Consider the following 19,918-nt stretch of genomic DNA (forward strand, 5'->3'; position numbering starts at 1 on the left):
CAGAGTCAATACAGGAAAAGGAATGGTCTGTGAAATGTAAGACTTCCCACAGCCCAGAGACATCTCTCTATAATCATCTCTGTTAGATCAATAAGCATCAGAAACGTGAATACACTCATCCTCTACGATAATGACTTTATGACCCCTGGGGAAGATCTGGACTGCTGCTCCGTGCATACCAAACATCACATCATCAAGCACAGGCAATGACATTTACAGTGCATTCAGAATGTATTCAGACGCCTTCAATTTCTCCACATTTTGTTACGCAGCCTTCTTCTAAAATTGATTAAATAGTTTTTTCCTCTCATCAATCTTCACACAATAACCCATAATGACAAAGCAAAGTCAGGTTTTCAGACATTTTTGCAAATGTATTAAAAAAGATATAATAATAAAATATCACATTTACATATGTATTCAGACCCTTTACTCAGGACTTTGTTGAAGCTCCTTTGGCAGTGATTGCAGCCTCGAGTCTTCTTGGGGTATGACTCTACAAGCTTGAAGATCCTTTCAAGTTCTGTTAGGTTGGATGGGGAGCTTCGCTGCACAGCTATTTTCAGATCTCTCCAGAGATGTTCGATTGGGTTCAAGTTCGGGCTCTGGCTGATTCACTCAATGACATTCAGAGACTTGTCCCAAAGCCACTCCGGCGCTGTCTTGGCTGTGTGCTTAGGGTTGTTGTCCTGCTGAAAGGTCAACTTTCACCCCAGTCTGAGGTCTTGAGTGTTCTGTATCAAGTTTTCATCAAGGATCTCTCTGTACTTTGCTGCGTTCATCTTTTCCTCGATTCTGACTAGTCTCCCAGTCCCTGCCGCTGAAAAACATCCCACACCATGCGTCACCATAGGGATGGTATTGGACAGGTGATGAGCGATGCCTGGTTTCCTCCAGACGTGACGATTGGCATTCAGGCCAAAGAGTTCAATCTTGGTTTTATCAGACCAGAGAATCTTGTTTCTCATGGTCTGAGAGTCCTTCAGGTGCCTTTTGGCAAACTCCAAGCGGGCTGACGTGCATTTTACTGAGGAGTAGCTTCCGCCTGGCCACTCTACCCTAAAGGCCTGATTGGTGGAGTGATGCAGAGATGGTTGTCCTTCTGGAAGGTTCTCCCATCTCTGGAGCTCTGTCAGAGTGACCATTGGGTTCTTGGTCACCTCCCTGACCAAGGGCCTTCTCCCCCGATTGCTCAGTTTGGCAAGCTCTAGGAAGAGTCTTGGTGGTTCCAAACTTCTTCCATTTAAAAATGGCCACTGTGTTCTTGGTACCCTTCCCCAGATCTGTACCTCGACACAATACTGTCTTGGAGCTCTGAGAACAATTCCTTCAACCTCATGGCTTGGTTTTTGCTCTGACATACACTGTCAACTGTGGGACCTTCTATAGACAGGTGTGTGACCTTCCAAATCATGTCAAATCAATTGACTTTACCACAAGTGGACTCCAATCAAGTTGGAGAAACATCTCGAGGATGATCAATGAAAACAGGATGCACCTGAGTATAAATTCAAGTCTCATAGCAAATGGTCTGAATAGGTATGTAAATAAGGTATCTTTTTTAAAAATACATTTGCAAACATTTCTTAAAACCTCTTTTCGCTTTGTCATGATGGGGTATTGTGTGTAGATTGTCGAGGATAAAAAAAAAATCTATTTTAGAACGCAAGGTAACAAAATGTGTCTTTGATTTGATTTGGATTTGATTTGAAAAAGTGAATGGTTCTGAATCCTTTCCAAATGCACTGTGGATAGTATTTCTGTATCCTGTTTCAGAGCTGAACAGGAAGTGATTATTTCAGTAGAGGATGGTGTTTTGGCTTGTGACCCTATGCTACGCCACGCCATGCTGTGTCATGTTACAATATTTCATGTTATGTTACAATATGTTCTGTTATCTTATGTTACAAAATGTACTGTTATGTTACAATATGTCATGTTATCTTATATGTGATGTTATCTTATGTTATGGTACAATATGTAATGTTTTCTTATATGTGATGTTATCTTATCTTATGTTACAATATGTCATGTTATCTTATGTCATGTTCAATACTTCATGTTATGTTACAATATGTCATGTTGTCTTATGTCATGTTACAATATGTCATGTTATCTTATGTCATGTTACAATATGTCATGTTATCTTATGTCATGTTACAATATGTGGTCTGACTCATCCCAAACCATCTCATTTTGGTTGAGGTTGGGTGATTGTGGAGGCCAGGTCATCTGATGCAGCACTCCATCACTCTCCTTCTTGGTCAAATAGCCTTTACACAGCCTGGAGGTGGGTTTTGGGTCATTGTCCTGTTAAAAAACAAATGATAGTCCCACTAAGCCCAAATAAGATGGGATGGTGTATCGCTGCAGAATGCTGTGGTAGCCATGCTGGTTAAATGTGCCTTGAATTCTAAATAAATTACAGACAGTGACACCAGCAAAACACCCCCACACCATAACACCTCCTCCTCCATGCTTCACGGTGGGAAATACACATCCAGAGATCATTTTTTCACCCACACCGCGTCTCACAAAGACATGGCGGTTGGAACCAAAAATATTCCATTTGGACTCCAGACCAAAGGACACATTTCCACCGGTCTAATGTCCATTGCTCGTGTTTCTTGGCCCAAGCAAGTCTCTTCTTCTTAATGGTGTCCTTTAGTAGTGGTTTCTTTGCTGCAATTCGACCATGAAGGCCTGATTCACCAAGTCTCCTCTGAACAGTTGATGTTGTGATGTGTCTGTTACTTGAACTCTGTGAAGCATTTATTTGGGATGCAATTTCTGAGGCTGGTAACTCTAATGAACCTCTGCAGCAGAAGTAACTCTGGGTCTTCCTTTCCTGTGGTGGTCCTCATGAGAGCCAGTTTCATCATAGCGCTTGGGCTATCTTCTGTATTACCACCCTTACCTTATCGCAACACAACTGATTGGCTCAAATGCATTAAGAAAGAAAGGAATTCCACAAAATAACTTTTAACAAGGCACGGCTGTTAATTGAAATGCATTCTAGGTTACTACCTCATGAAGCTGGTTGAATGAATGCCAAGAGTGTGCATAGCTGTCAACAAGGCAAAAGGTGACTACTTTGAATAATCTAAAATACGAAATATATATTTTTAACACTTTTTTTCAGTACTACATTTTTCCATATGTGTAATTTCATAGTTTTGATGTCCTCACTATTATTCTACAATGTAGAAAATAGTAAAAAATAAATAAAAACTCTCAAACTGAAAAACATGTAATTATGTAACATCTTCCTTGGTTCTGTGTCCCTGTCAATCACACACCCGCTCTCTCTGCTGACTGACTGTGTCCCTGCCAATCACACACCCGCTCTCTCTGCTGACTGACTGTGTCCCTGCCAATCACACACCTGCTCTCTCTGCTGACTGACTGTGTCCCTGCCAATCACACACCCGCTCTCTCTGCTGACTGACTGTGTCCCTGCCAATCACACACCCGCTCTCTCTGCTGACTGACTGACTGACTGTCTGTACTGACTGACTTCTGACTGACTGACTAACTCTCTCTGCTGACTGACTGACTGACTGTCTGTACTGACTGACTTCTGACTGACTGACTGACTCTGCTGACTGACTTCTGACTGACTGACTGACTCTCTCTGTTGACTGACTGTCTGTACGGACTGACTTCTGACTGACTGACTGACTGAGTCTCTCTGCTGACTGACTTCTGACTGACTGACTGTCTGTACTGACTGTCTCTGCTGACTGACTTCTGACTGACTGACTGACTTCTGACTGACTGACTGACTCTCTCTGCTGACTGACTGTCTCTGCTGACTGACTGACTGACTCTCTCTGCTGAATGACTGTCTCTGTTGACTGACTGACTGTCTCTGCTGACTGACAGACTGACTGTCTCTGTTGACTGTCTCTGTTGACTGTCTCTGATGACTGACTGACTATCTCTGATGACCGACTGACTGTCTCTGATGACCGACTGTTTGTCTCTGCTGACTGACTGACTTTCTCTGATGACCGACTGACTGTCTCTGATGACCGACTGTTTGTCTCTGCTGACTGACTGACTCTGATGACTGACTGACTGACTGACTGTCTCTGATGACTGACTGACTGACTCTGCTGACTGACTGACTCTGATGACTGACTGACTGACTGTATCTGATGACTGGCTGACTGACTCTGCTGACTGACTGACTATAGTGACTGACTGACTTTGCTGACTGACTGACTTTGCTGACTGACTGACTCTGATGACTGACTGACTGTTTCTGCTGACTGACTGACTATAGTGACTGACTGACTTTGCTGACTGACTGACTCTGATGACTGACTGACTCTGATGACTGACTGACTGTTTCTGCTGACTGACTGACTCTGCTGACTGATTCTGCTGACTGACTGACTCTGCTGACTGACTGACTCTGATGACTGACTGACTTTGCTGACTGACTGACTCTGATGACTGACTGACTGTTTCTGCTGACTGACTGACTATAGTGACTGACTGACTTTGCTGACTGACTGACTCTGATGACTGACTGACTCTGATGACTGACTGACTCTGCTGACTGACTGACTCTGATGACTGACTGGCTGACTCTGCCGACTGACTGACTCTGCTGACTGACTGACTGACTGTCTCTGCCGACTGACTGACTGTTTCTGCTGACTGACTGACTGACTAGGTCATCTATTGCTTTCTATCCTTTCATCACTCTGTTTTGTCCTCTGCTATTTGACCGGACTGGCATGCTGCTCATGTGTTGTTGTGGCTCCCACGCAATGGCATTTTACAGCTAAGGTACAAGGACAGATAGCTCCTCTCAATAAAGATGCTGCCATTTTGGAAGATGATGGTGGTGGGGGTTAAAGAGTTCAGATGAAAGAAGAGGTCAGAGTGTGACACATGTCTGTTATGGCACATAGGCTAGTATAAGTTTACTCTTCCTGTCTCCATGGTATAGTCACGTATAACCTCTCCACGTTTAGTCACGTGTGTTTCCCACGTGTTGCCTGTCTGCTAAACTCTACTCTACCCGAGTGGTGAAGTCACCCAGGTTCTGTATGCTGTCCATGCATTGTGTGTCGCAACTTCTACTCAACACTTTATTGTGTTCAGTAACTCACAACGAGGAAGGAAAGTTGTTGAATCTCTTGACCAAAATAAAACATCTGCACTAGGGATGATCACTCAGAATTCATCTCCTCAGTACACATCCGACATCCGTAGCCAGATGAGTTGTTCTGTGGAGGGTCCTCAAGGCTTGCTGGAGTTTCATCCGTTATCCAGTCCTAGTATCAGACTGTGTCTCATAAAAACAAATGCTGCACAATACGTGTGTCTCTCCGAGCCATGCGTTTCCCAAAACCATGCAAGACTAAGGGGAGAGGCCTCTCCTTCCTGCCCCTACAGTACAGTGTGTATGCCCCAAGTCGGTTCCTCTTCCTGATGCACAATACGTGTGTCTCTCCGAGCCATGCGTTTCCCAAAACCATGCAAGACTAAGGGGAGAGGCCTCTCCTTCCTGCCCCTACAGTACAGTGTGTATGCCCCAAGTCGGTTCCTCTTCCTGATGCACAATACGTGTGTCTCTCCGAGCCATGCGTTTCCCAAAACCATGCAAGACTAAGGGGAGAGGCCTCTCCTTCCTGCCCCTACAGTACAGTGTGTATGCCCCAAGTCGGTTCCTCTTCCTGATGCACAATACGTGTGTCTCTCCGAGCCATGCGTTACCCAAAACCATGCAAGACTAAGGGGAGAGGCCTCTCCTTCCTGCCCCTACAGTACAGTGTGTATGCCCCAAGTCGGTTCCTCTTCCTGATGCACAATACATCAAAGACTAAAGTGAATTATTAGCAATAGACAATTATTGTAATAACACGTAAGAAATCATTTATTTGATTGTGCTAATCTCTACACTGCTGCTCAACATTGAAAAAGGTCATCAGATATAATATACCAACCAAAACAAGGGAATCACTATACCGTAGACTTCTGGTTCATTTTATCAGAGGGCTTGAAATACATTTAACTGGTACAGTCATGCATCTAATACGGCTGATGTCTCCCACAGGGCATGGCTCAGAGCTCCAACACCTAGCCTGCTTTGTGTGATACACACACACCTATTCATCCACAGCTACCCACTGCCTTGCCCAGCAGTAAACACATGTTTGTACTGAATCCACACACTACTCTGCAGCTAGCAGCTTCCCAAAGCAGTGTATGTTGTGATAAACCAGCTTGGAGAGGTGTGTTCCTGTGTGATGTGAGAGGTGTGCTCCTGTGTGATGTGAGAGGTGTGTTCCTGTGTGATGTGAGAGGTGTGCTCCTGTGTGATGTGAGAGGTGTGCTCCTGTGTGATGTGAGAGGTGTGCTCCTGTGTGATGTGAGAGGTGTGTTCCTGTGTGATGTGAGAGGTGTGCTCCTGTGTGATGTGAGCAGTGTGCTCCTGTGTGATGTGAGCAGTGTGCTCCTGTGTGATGTGAGCGGTGTGCTCCTGTGTGATGTGAGCAGTGTGCTCCTGTGTGATGTGAGAGGTGGGCTCCTGTGTGATGTGAGAGGTGTGTTCCTGTGTGATGTGTGCTCCTGTGTGATGTGAGAGGTGTGCTCCTGTGTGATGTGAGCAGTGTGCTCCTGTGTGATGTGAGAGGTGTGCTCCTGTGTGATGTGAGAGGTGTGTTCCTGTGTGATGTGAGAGGTGTGTTCCTGTGTGATGTGAGCAGTGTGCTCCTGTGTGATGTGAGCGGTGTGCTCCTGTGTGATGTGAGCAGTGTGCTCCTGTGTGATGTGAGAGGTGGGCTCCTGTGTGATGTGAGAGGTGTGTTCCTGTGTGATGTGTGCTCCTGTGTGATGTGAGAGGTGTGCTCCTGTGTGATGTGAGCAGTGTGCTCCTGTGTGATGTGAGAGGTGTGCTCCTGTGTGATGTGAGAGGTGTGTTCCTGTGTGATGTGAGAGGTGTGTTCCTGTGTGATGTGAGAGGTGTGTTCCTGTGTGATGTGAGAGGTGTGTTCCTGTGTGCTCCTGTGTGATGTGAGCAGTGTGCTCCTGTGTGATGTGAGAGGTGTGCTCCTGTGTGATGTGAGAGGTGTGTTCCTGTGTGCTCCTGTGTGATGTGAGCAGTGTGCTCCTGTGTGATGTGTGCTCCTGTGTGATGTGAGAGGTGTGTTCCTGTGTGCTCCTGTGTGATGTGAGCAGCGTGCTCCTGTGTGATGTGAGCAGTGTGCTCCTGTGTGATGTGAGAGGTGTGCTCCTTCCTGTGTGATGTGAGAGGTGTGTTCCTGTGTGATGTGAGAGGTGTGCTCCTGTGTGATGTGAGAGGTGTGCTCCTGTGTGATGTGAGAGGTGTGCTCCTGTGTGATGTGAGCTGGGCCAATTGTGTCGCCGCTCTATTGGACTCCCAATCACAGCCGGTTGTGACACAGCCTGGATTCGAACCAGGGTGTCTGTAGTGATGCCTATAGCACTGAGATTCAGTGCCTCAGACCGCTGAACCAGGGTGTCTGTAGTGATACCTCTAGCACTGAGATGCAGTGTCTCAGACCGCTGAACCAGGGAGTCTGTAGTGATACCTCTAGCACTGAGATGCAGTGCCTCAGACCGCTGAACCAGGGTGTCTGTAGAGATGCCTCTAGCACTGAGATGCAGTGTCTCAGACCGCTGAACCAGGGAGTCTGTAGCGATGCCTCTAGCACTGAGATGCAGTGCCTCAGACCGCTGAACCAGGGTGTCTGTAGAGATGCCTCTAGCACTGAGATGCAGTGCCTCAGACCTCTGAACCAGGGAGTCTGTAGAGATGCCTCTAGCACTGAGATGCAGTGCCTCAGACCACTGAACCAGGGTGTCTGTAGTGATACCTCTAGCACTGAGATTCAGTGCCTCAGAACGCTGAACCAGGGTGTCTGTAGTGATACCTCTAGCACTGAGATTCAGTGCCTCAGAACGCTGAACCAGGGTGTCTGTAGTGATACCTCTAGCACTGAGATTCAGTGCCTCAGAACGCTGAACCAGGGTGTCTGTAGTGATGCCTCTAGCACTGAGATGCAGTGTCTCAGACCGCTGAACCAGGGAGTCTGTAGCGATGCCTCTAGCACTGAGATGCAGTGCCTCAGACCGCTGAACCAGGGTGTCTGTAGAGATGCCTCTAGCACTGAGATGCAGTGCCTCAGACCTCTGAACCAGGGAGTCTGTAGAGATGCCTCTAGCACTGAGATGCAGTGCCTCAGACCACTGAACCAGGGTGTCTGTAGTGATACCTCTAGCACTGAGATTCAGTGCCTCAGAACGCTGAACCAGGGTGTCTGTAGTGATGCCTCTAGCACTGAGATTCCTCAGACCGCTGTGCCACTCAGGAGCCCATTGTACCAGCGTTGTAGTTGAGCTAGTTAGTAGTGAAAGGAGGAAGGAGAGCAACACTGTGATTCTGTTGATAGCTCAGAAGATGAGTCCAGATGTATTGCCCTAACAGGGAAGTTATTCAGTTACTCAGTCATCGGTTCAGTCTTATCCCAGACACTAATGCCCAGAGGCTGCGAACGCCAACAAGATTCACACGGTCAAATCCCAAATCCTCACGTCTCATTCCCTTCAACATGCACGAAACAACATGCTCCTTTCAAAGTGCTCAGTCCAGACTTCTCTCTGTCTTATAACAAACCCAAATGTCACACTATTCCATTTGTAGCGCACTATTTATTACAAGGGTGCATAGGGCTATACAGAAAAATAGTGCACTATTTAGGGAATTGCCATTTGGGACAAAGCCTGATGTCCATATGCTGCCAATGCCGAGCAGCTTTACAGTGTAAAACCCCCAAATCCCTACACCACCACTCCCCTAGTCCCTGTTCCTCTCTGGTCCAGTGTGGGACACAGCCAACCTACAATGACCACATGAAGCTTAGCACATCATCACAGGAGCTTCTGATTCATGTTTGACTGTGTCGCCAGCGGCAAGGAGAGAAATCCTTTTTAACAGGTACCCTTCCTCTTCCCTTTTGATCTCCTGCTGAGTGTCAGAAGCTGCGTCCCAAATGGCACCCCTATTCGCAACACTTCTTTAAACCAAAGCCCACAGGGTGCGCATAGGCCTCTAGTTAAAAGTAGTGCACTATATAGGTAATAGAGTATCATTTGTGACACAGCCCTAGACTGCCATTCTGTCAGTGCTACTGTATGCATAATGGATGGCAAGCAAGTCACATGACTACTAATGGTGCTACCCTCCACCATGGTGTGATGCAGACGCAAGGCTTTAATATTGAAAACAACACACACACACACACACACACACACACACACACACACACACACCACCTTAATGACTACAAAGTCCAACTCCAAAGCATTTGTCATTTTTCCTGCATACTGTACGACATGCCATCCTGACATGTTGTTAAGGTCAACCACTAGCAGTGGTATATTGGCCATATACCACACCCCCTCATGCCTTATTGCTATTATAAACTGGTTACCAACGTTATTAGAGCAGTAAAAACAAATGTTTTGTCATATCCGCGCTATATGGTCTGATTGATATACCACGGCTGTCAGCCAATCAGCATTCAGGGCTCGAACCACCCAGTTAATATATATATATGAACAGGTCTCCCTTGTAAAAGAGATGTGTCTCAATGAGAGTAGCCTGTATAAATAAAGGGACATGAATACGTCATTGACCAGAAATGATTCAAATACACCCTTTCCTTCTCTGCTCCTGTTCCCCTGTTCCCACCTGTTCCAAAGCCCTCTACGTCTCTTTAAAGGGAGACGTACGGTAGGGGCCTGATCGGTTGTTTTTCTTCAACTGAACAGAAGCAGACAGTGTGAGAGGGGCTGGGTTGGACGACAGCTTATACCCCAAATCAAATGTCTTATCCAATACCTTGATAGGAAGCTTGATACTTCCGTCTACTCCGTAAAGGTCCTGAGTGCTCAGAGACAGTGAAGTCAGGAGATACCTTGGCAGCTGAGGCCACCTTACCAAGTTGAAACCCAGAAGGTGTGAAAGGCAGACCTGGGTTCAAATACTATTTGAAATCGTTCAAATACTGTCGAGCGTTACCCTCCCTGAAGTGCCAGACGTGTTTGGGACTACATTTTTTGACTATTCTACTGGTTGCATTGCGCATTGGCTAACTCAATCAAGCACAGTGAAAGTATTTTAAATGATTTTCAGTACTATTTGAACCCAGGTCTGGAAACTCACAAGGCGTAAAACTAATGTGTAATGTTGGGCGAGGGTTGTTAATTGGGTGAGAGATATCAACTGGCCTTCTGGCGAGAGAGTGAGAGTGAGAGTGAGAGTGAGAGTGAGAGAGAGAGAGAGAGAGAGAGAGAGAGAGAGAGAGACCCAACCCCAATAATAAGTCTTCTTTCCCTTCCTTAAACCACAAGCTTCCAAGGTTGATCAACAACTTCCCTGGGCTACCTGTGACAGGCTCAGAGCTTTAACCCCCCTAAAGCTGATTGGTGCACCCTTGAGTTGAAATTTAACCTTAGCACATTCATAGTAACCAGGAAGCCATGCAGGCCAGCAGCCATCAAAGACAGAGCCTGCGGCCCAAATGGAACTCTTTGTACTATTCAGAAGTAGTGCACTACCTCATAGGGCTCTGGTCAGAAGTAGTGCACTAGCTCATAGGGCTCTGGTCAGAAGTAGTGCACTACCTCATAGGGCTCTGGTCAGAAGTAGTGTACTACCTCATAGGGCTCTGGTCAGAAGTAGTGCACTACCTCATAGGGCTTTGGTCAGAAGTAGTGTACTACCTCATAGGGCTCTGGTCAGAAGTAGTGCACTACCTCATAGGGCTCTGGTCAGAAGTAGTGTACTACCTCATAGGGCTCTGGTCAGAAGTAGTGCACTACCTCATAGGGCTTTGGTCAGAAGTAGTGTACTACCTCATAGGGCTCTGGTCAGAAGTAGTGCACTACCTCATAGGGCTCTGGTCAGAAGTAGTGCACTAGCTCATAGGGCTCTGGTCAGAAGTAGTGTACTACCTCATAGGGCTCTGGTCAGAAGTAGTGTACTACCTCATAGGGCTCTGGTCAGAAGTAGTGTACTACCTCATAGGGCTCTGGTCAGAAGTAGTGTACTACCTCATAGGACTCTGGTCAGAAGTAGTGCACTACCTCATAGGACTCTGGTCAGAAGTAGTGCACTACCTCATAGAGCCCTGTTCAGAAGTAGTGCACTACCTCATAGGGCTCTGGTCAGAAGTAGTGTCCTACATACAGCAGGGAACAGGTCTCCATTCGAGGACCCATCCTGGGTATTAATAGAGAGGTTGTGTGTGTCTACAACAGAACACATTTTTTTGACACGGATTCAAATGGCCGACTGGCTTAGTGTAACGACTCTACTCCACTAACACATTATTACTGAAGGAGATACCCTTCCACACCTGACCTGGGTTCAATTAGTATTGGACTTCTTTCAACAACAACAAAAATAAGCATTTGAATGAGCCTGACTGGAGTGCCAGTTGACAGGGTTTTTGCCTATTCCACTAGACCCATCACGCCAGGGGAGCTCAAATGAAGTGTAGTTAAAAAGAAAGAAAACAAATCATGTTTGAACCCAGGCATGTTCCACACTCAAGAAGACATTAGTTTAAATGCTACTTTATTCCCTTATGGGGCTCACTGCTTTTAATGAACAGTGGTCCAAACCCAGCGAGGAAACATTACAACATGCTGATTGGACTCCAATTGGACTCCAAACACAGACTGAAACCAATTAAAAGGGTTATGATTGGGTAGAAATTGGACATTATGTTCAAGTTCTCATAGAGGTCACGCTATAATTTGTGACCTTTGACACCGAACGATTCAGTTGCCTCCAAGGTCAGATACGCTATGTTGCAACGTTCCACTTCTGGTGTGAGGATATAAACAGTAGCACCAGCCATCTGCTCTAACTAACTTATGGTGTGAGGATATAAACAGTAGCACCAGCCATCAGCTCTAACTAACTTCCGATTTCAATTCTCTTTTTCTGTCCAGGAATTATTGCATTGAGAATGTGATTCACTGTTAGCTCATGCAGTGTCAGTGAGAGCTACGGAAAAGTTCAGGAATAGCACTAAACTGTTGATATACACTGAGTGTACCAAACTTTAAGAATATATTTCTTATTAAGGCCCCCCCACTCTCCCCTTTTGCTCTCAGAACAGCCTCAATTCGTCGGGTCATGGACTCGGGTCATGGAAAGGTGTCCAAAGCGTTCCACAGGGATGCTGCTCATGTTGACTCCAAAGCGTTCCACAGGGATGCTGCTCATGTTGACTCCAAAGCGTTCCACAGGGATGCTGCTCATGTTGACTCCAAAGCGTTCCACAGGGATGCTGCTCATGTTGACTCCAAAGCGTTCCACAGGGATGCTGCTCATGTTGACTCCAAAGCGTTCCACAAGGATGCTGCTCATGTTGACTCCAAAGCGTTCCACAGGGATGCTGCTCATGTTGACTCCAAAGCGTTCCACAGGGATGCTGCTCATGTTGACTCCAATGCTTCCACAGGGATGCTGCTCACGTTGACTCCAAAGCGTTCCACAGGGATGCTGCTCATGTTGACTCCAAAGCGTTCCACAGGGATGCTGCTCATGTTGACTCCAATGCTTCCCAAAGTTGTGTAAAGTTAGCTGGATGTCCTTAGGGTAGTGGACCATTCTTGAAAGACACGGGTAACTGTTGAGCGTAAATAACCCAGCAGCGTTGCAGTTCTTGACCCAAACTGGTGTGCCTGGCACCTACTACCATACCCCGTTCAAAAGAACTTAAATATTTTGTCTTGCCCATTCAACCTACAATCCATGTCTCAACTGTCTCATGGCTTAATAAGCATTATTTAACCTGTCTCCTCCCCTTCATCTACACCGAATGAAGTGGATTTAACAAATTACATCACAATAAGGGATCATAGCTGTCACCTGGATTCACCTGGTCAGTCTATGTCATGGAAAGAGCAGGTGTTCTTAATGTTTTGTACACTCAATGTATAGATATGAACTGTTTATAGTATTGTAACTAGCCTACTAGGGAAATGCTATTGTTGCCCATGGCCCAAATTCGCAAAGCCCCTTAGTGTAGAAGTGCTGATATAGGATCAGTTTCCCTTTCAGATCATAATGAACAAGATTATATTGACAGAGGAGACCTGATCCTAGATCTGTACTCTGACTCTGAGCCTCTTTGTGAATACGGGCCCAGATGTCTCGAAGAGTATCGTTTTGCAGCATCGACTAATCCGGAAGGCAGACTTACATGGCCCACTTCTGAATAAATCACTACTTCTACATAAACCACCACTCAGCCCTCAATAAATCTTCTGTAACAGCCCAATGTCCATAACTGAGCCAGTATCGTCATCTGTGAAGAAATAATAATTGACTGCCATAATCGGTGTACTTGTTTGTAATAGTTTGTTATGACGTCAGAGCCAGACTCGCAGAGGGCAGGGGGAGCCTCGTATGACCATATTACACACTTACTCCATCTGTCATTGATGACTCAGTCAGGGGTTGGCAACAACAATCACATTCCTCTAACACAAGGTGGCCAATTCCAGTCCTCGAGGGCCTGATTGGTGTCACAGTTTTGCCCCAGCCCCAGCAAACACACCTGACTCCAGTAATCAGCCGGGCTAGACAATCTGGACCCTCTCTTTCTAAAATGATCTGTCAAAATTGTTGCAACCCTTATTACTAGCCTGTTCAACCTCTCTTTCATATCGTCTGAGATTCCCAAAGATTGGAAAGCTGCCGCGATCATCCCCCTCTTCAAAGGGGAGACACTCTAGACCCAAACTGCTACAGACCTACAGTATATCTATCCTACCCTGCCTTTCTAAGGTCTTTGAAAGCCAAGTTAACAAACAGATTACCAACCATTTAGAATCCCACCGTAACTTCTCCGCTATGCAATCTGGTTTCAGAGCCGGTCATGGGTGCACCTCAGCCACACTCAAGGTCCTAAATTATATCATAACCACCATCAATAAGAGACATTACTGTGCAGCCATCTTCATCGACCTGGCCAAGGCTTTCGACTCTGTCAATCACCACATTCTTATCTGGTTCACCAGCTACTTCTCAGACAGAGTTCAGTTTCAAATCGGAGGGCCTGATGTCTGGACCTCTGGCAGTCTCTATGGGGGTGCCACAGGGTTCAATTCTCGGGCAGACTCTCTTATCTGTATACATCAATGATGTCACTCTTGCTGCTGGTGATTCTCTCATCCACCTCTACGCAGACGACACCATTCTGTATACTTCTGGCCCTTCTTTGGACTGTGTTAACTAACCTCCAGACGAGCTTCAATGCCATACAACTCTCCTTCCGTGGCCTCCAACTGCTCTTAAATGCAAGTAAAACTAAATGCATGCTCTTCAGCCGATCGCTGCCCGCACCTGCCCGCCCGTCCAGCATCACTACTCTGGACAGCTCTGACTTAGAATATGTGGACACCTACAAATACCTAGGTGTCTGGTTAGACTGTAAACTCTCCCTACAGACTCACATTAATTAAGCATCTCCAATCCAAAATTAAATCTAGAATTGGCTTCCTATGTCGCAACAAAGCATCCTTCAATCATGCTGCCAAACATACCCTCGTAAAAATGACCAGCCTACCGATCCTCGACTTCGGCGATGTCATTTACAAAATAGCCTCCAACACTCTACTCAACAAATTGGATGCAGTCTATCACAGTGCCATTCGTTTTGTCACCAAAGCTCCATATCCTACCCACCATTGCGACCTGTATGCTCTCAATGGCTGGCCCTCGCTTCATACTTGTCACCGGACACACTGGCTTCAGGTCATTTACAAGTCTCTGCTAGGTAAAGCCCCGCCTTATCTCAGCTCACTGGTCACCATAGCAGCACCCACCCGTAGCACACGCTCCAGCAGGTATATCTCACTGGTCACCCCCAAAGCCAATTCCTCATTTAGCCGCCTTTCCTTCTAGTTGTCTGCTGCCAATGACTGGAACGAACTGCAAAAATCACTGAAACTGGAGGCTTCTATCTCCCTCACTAGCTTTAAGCACCAGCTGTCAGAGCAGCTTATAGATCACTGCATCTGTACATAGCCCATCTGTAAATAGCCCATCCAACTACCTCATCCCCATACTGTATTTATTTATCTTGCTCCTTTGTACCCCAGTATCTCAGTATCTCTACTTGCACATTCATCTTCTGCACATCAATCACTCCAGTGTTTAATTGGTATATTGTAATTACATCGCCACCATGGCATATTTATTGCCTTACCTCCCTTATCTTACCACATTTGCACACACTGTATATATACTTTTTTCTACTGTATTATTGACTGTATGTTTGTTGATTCCATGTGTAACTGTGTTGTTGTATGTGTCGAACTGCTTTGCTTTATTCTTGGCCAGGTCACAGTTGTAAATGAGAACTTGTTCTCAACTAGCCTACCTGGTTAAATAAAGGTGAAATAAATTAAATAAATAAAATCACCTAATCATGATCTTCAGATTAGAATGCCAGGTGATTAATCAGCTGTGTTTGCTAGGGATGGAGAAAAAGTGTGAGACCAATCAGGCCTCTAACAAGTCATCTTTTGGATTGGCTTCTAAAGTGAATACACTATACTTACACTACTTACGTTTGAAAACCAACATAACGGGACAATCTCAACACTCAACAATCAAATTAAGATCCTGCATCTGAAGCATCACAGTATCATGCTGTAGTTTAATCAAGGCTAAGTTGAATGTAAAAAGATGTATACAATCACTACTGTAAGTGGCTCTGGATAAGAGCGTCTGCTAAATGACTACAATGTAAAAATGACATTGACCACTGCAGTACCTCCAGGAATTGGTGAGAGCTCTAAGACTGCCCGACTGTAGCAAGAGGTGAAATCCAAGTGGGCCAACTGGGTAGAACTGGAATGTTCTTGTTTGTACAGTCACAGCCATTGTTCTTTTAACCCTGTATGGCCCTTTATAGGAAACATAACACTGGTTAGGGCAGCTGCCTGCTGGGACTGGCCACGTGTGCTGCCAGTCATGTTGACCTCTCAGAGACATTTATTAAACCTAGTCCAACTATTAGCATTCCCCCAGGGCTCCACCCTACCAGGCCCACCCAGGCCCACCCAGGCCAACTCCGGACCCTACTCCACACGCTGTCCTCAGCTGTTGTCAGGCAGTCCCCAGGGGAAGGGGTCCAGAAGCAAGAGAAAGGCCCAGCCCAGGCCACACAAAGAGTAGCAGTGCCTGTGTGTGATTGTGTGTGTGGCGTTTACTCACCCTTTTTCCCTCTTTGCCCAGAGCCCCCGTCTGACCTGGCAACCCAGGGGATCCCTAGGGACAGAAGACAGAAGGGTATCAGATCAGGGCTGTCATTTGTGTATGGCCAGGCTATGGGTGTTGCGTTACCCTAGCTTCACGGTCTAGGCCTCTCATAGCAGCAGTAAACTGGACACATAGCCTAGCATTCCCCTGTTTGACACGCCATTGATATCTGCTATTTGTTGAAATGTCGCTTCTGTATAAGAGAGAGAGAGAGGGGCTGGATGCTAGCCTGGTGCCAGATCTGTTTGTGCTATCATGCCAATGCCTTCCTACTCATTGCCATGCCAAAGGAAGATTGGCTCGACAAGGACAGCAATGGACCAGGCAAGCTGGATGCTGGATGGATTCCTAGATAGACCGGTTGGATGGCATTCAGTGTTGGAATGAGTGTGTATCCAGCTTGTTTCTGTGGAGACAGATGTAAACTCATGGCCTCATCCCAGACCTGTTGCCAATGACAATATGAGTTAGAAAGGCAGCACAAACAGATCCTGGATCAGGCTATGGGTTAACAGCATGTTGCTTATAAAGCTGCTATGGAGACAGATGTTAGATCCACATGTTCTCAGCACACCATTGGAGGCTGCTGACAGGAGGACGGTTCATAATAATGGCTGGAACAGAGCAAATGGAACGGCATCAATTACCTGGAAACCATGTGTTTGATGCATTTGATACCATTCCACTGATTCTGCTCCAGTCATTACCACTAGCCTGTTCTCCCCAACTAAGATGCCACCAACCTCCTGTGCAGCACAAAGACCACTGGCTGCCTAGTTGGCTTAATTGCTGTATGAAAATACCTAGATTTGATTTCATTCAAGTTTAATTGCTGGTGCTGGGCGTACCATATCTCCAGTTAGGCCAGGTGGACCCTGTCAGATGCAAAACATAGGTGTAAGACTGGTTATATAGGTGTAAGACTGGTAACATAGGTGTAAGACTGGTAACATAGGTGTAAGACTGGTAACATAGGTGTAAGACTGGTAACATAGGTGTAAAACTGGTAACATAGGTGTAAGACTGGTAACATAGGTGTAAGACTGGTAACATAGGTGTAAGACTGGTAACATAGGTGTAAAACTGGTAACATAGGTGTAAAACTGGTAACATAGGTGTAAGACTGGTTACATAGGTGTAAGACTGGTAACATAGGTGTAAGACTGGTAACATAGGTGTAAGACTGGTAACATAGGTGTAAGACTGGTAACATAGGTGTAAAACTGGTAACATAGGTGTAAGACTGGTTACATAGGTGTAAGACTGGTAACATAGGTGTAAGACTGGTAACATAGGTGTAAGACTGGTAACATAGGTGTAAGACTGGTAACATAGGTGTAAAACTGGTAACATAGGTGTAAGACTGGTAACATAGGTGTAAGACTGGTAACATAGGTGTAAGACTGGTAACATAGGTGTAAGACTGGTAACATAGGTGTAAGACTGGTAACATAGGTGTAAGACTGGTAACATAGGTGTAAGACTGGTAACATAAGTGTAAGACTGGTAACATAGGTGTAAGACTGGTTATATAGGTGTAAGACTGGTAACATAGGTGTAAGACTGGTAACATAGGTGTAAGACTGGTAACAAAGGTGTGCGATTCAACGGCTTAGACACGAGACGTATGTGAAAGGGTCTACAGACAATCACGGATTATCACCAGACACATCGCGGACACCGACGTCTTGCTACCGGACAAGCTAGATAACTTCTTCGCCTGCTTTGAGGATAACACAAGTGCACCGACGTGTCCTGCTCCCAACGACTGTTGACTCTTGTTCTCTGTGGATGACGGGAGTAAGACATTTAAACGTATTAACCTTCGCAAGGCTGTTGGTCCAGATGGCATCCATAGCTGCGTCCTCAGAGCATGCGCAGACAAGCTGGCTGGAGTGTTTACGGACATATTCAATCCATCCCTATCCTAGTCTGCTGTCCCCACATGCTCAAGATGTCCACCATTGTTCCTGTACCCAAGAAAGCAAAGGTAACTGAACTAAATTACTATCGCGCCGTATCACTCACTTCTATCATCATGAAGTGCTTTGAGAGGCTAGTTAAGGATCATATCACCTCTACCTTACATTACACCCTAGACCCACTTCAATTTTCTTACTGCCCCAATAGATCCACAGACAATTAAATTGCCAATACACTGCACACTGCCCTATCCCATCTGGACAAGAGGAATACCTATGTAAGAATGCTGTTCATTGACTACAGCTCAGCCTTCAACACCATAGTACCCTCCTATCCTCCCTGTTCACCCATGACTGCGTGGCCACGCACACCTCCAACTCAATCATCAAGTTTGCAGATGACACAACAGTAGTAGGCCTGATTACCAACAATAACAAGACAGCCTACAGGGAGGAGGTGAGGGCCCTCGGAGTGTGGTGTCAGGAAATTAACCTCTCCCTCAACGTCAACAAAACAAAGGAGCTGATGGTGGACTTCAGGAAACAGCAAAGGGAGCAAGCCTCTATCCACATTGATGTGACCGCAGTGGAGAAGGTGGAAAGCGTCAAGTTCCTCGGCGTACACATCACAGACACTGAAATGGTCTACCCACACAGACAGCGTGGTGAAGAAGGTGCAACAGTGTCTCTTCAACCTTGTCTTGGCCCCTAAAACCCTCACAAACTTTTACAGACACACAATTGAGAGCATCCTGTCAGGCTGTATCACCGCCTGGTACGGCAACTGCACCGCCCGCAACCGCAGCGCTCTCCAGAGGGTGGTGCGGTCTGCCCAACACATCACTGGGATCATACTGCCTGCCCTCCAGGACACCTACAGCACCCGAAGGCCAAAAAGATAATCAAGGACATCAACCACCCGAGTAACGGCCTGTTCACCCCGCTATCATCCAGAAGTACAGGTCAGTACAGGTGCATCAAAGCTGGGACCGAGAGTCTGAATAACAGCTTCTATTCCAAGGCCATCAGACTGTTAAACAGCCACCACTAGCCGGCTTCCACCCGGTACCTCAACCCTGCAGAGGCTGCTGACATATATACATAGACATGGAATGACTGGCCACTTTAATAATGGAACACTAGTCACTTTAATAATGGAACACTAGTCACATTAATACTGGAACACTAGTCACTTTAATAATGGTTTCATACTGCTTTACTCATCTCATATCTATATACTGTATTATATTCTACTGTATTTTAGTCAATGCCACTCCAATATTGCTCAATCTAATATTAATATATTTCTTAATTCCATTCTTTTACTTTTAGATTTGTGTATATTTTGTGAATCACTTTTAGATACTACTGCACTGTTAGATACTACTGCACCGTTAGATACTACTGCACTGTTAGACACTACTGCACTGTTAGACACTACTGCACTGTTAGATACTACTGCACTGTTAGACACTACTGCACTGTTAGATACTACTGCACTGTTAGATGCATTGTTAGATACTACTGCACTGTTAGATACTACTGCACTTTTAGAATCTACTGCACTGTTAGATTCTACTGCACTGTTAGATTCTACTGCACTGTTAGATACTACTGCACTGTTAGACACTACTGCACTGTTAGACACTACTGCACCGTTAGACAC

General features: G+C 45.9%; 1 protein-coding gene across 9 annotated transcripts in view; it reads right to left on the reverse strand.

The window, feature by feature from the left end:
- LOC110515674 (collagen alpha-1(XIX) chain) overlaps nucleotides 1-19,918 on the reverse strand; it is a 261,849-nt gene that overhangs the window by 157,477 nt on the left and 84,454 nt on the right. For 7 of the 9 annotated variants that reach the window (XM_036960934.1, XM_036960931.1, XM_036960932.1 and 4 more), the window contains 2 exons: nucleotides 17,179-17,205; nucleotides 16,286-16,339 (listed from right to left, as the gene is read on the reverse strand). In XM_036960934.1, coding sequence (XP_036816829.1) covers nucleotides 16,286-16,339; nucleotides 17,179-17,205 — 81 coding nt within the window. The remainder of the gene's footprint in view (nucleotides 1-16,285; nucleotides 16,340-17,178; nucleotides 17,206-19,918) is intronic. The other 2 variants (XM_036960933.1, XM_036960930.1) reach the window with 1 other exon arrangement.

The sequence above is a fragment of the Oncorhynchus mykiss genome, chromosome 23 (assembly GCF_013265735.2).
Source record: "Oncorhynchus mykiss isolate Arlee chromosome 23, USDA_OmykA_1.1, whole genome shotgun sequence".
Taxonomy (NCBI): domain Eukaryota; kingdom Metazoa; phylum Chordata; class Actinopteri; order Salmoniformes; family Salmonidae; genus Oncorhynchus; species Oncorhynchus mykiss.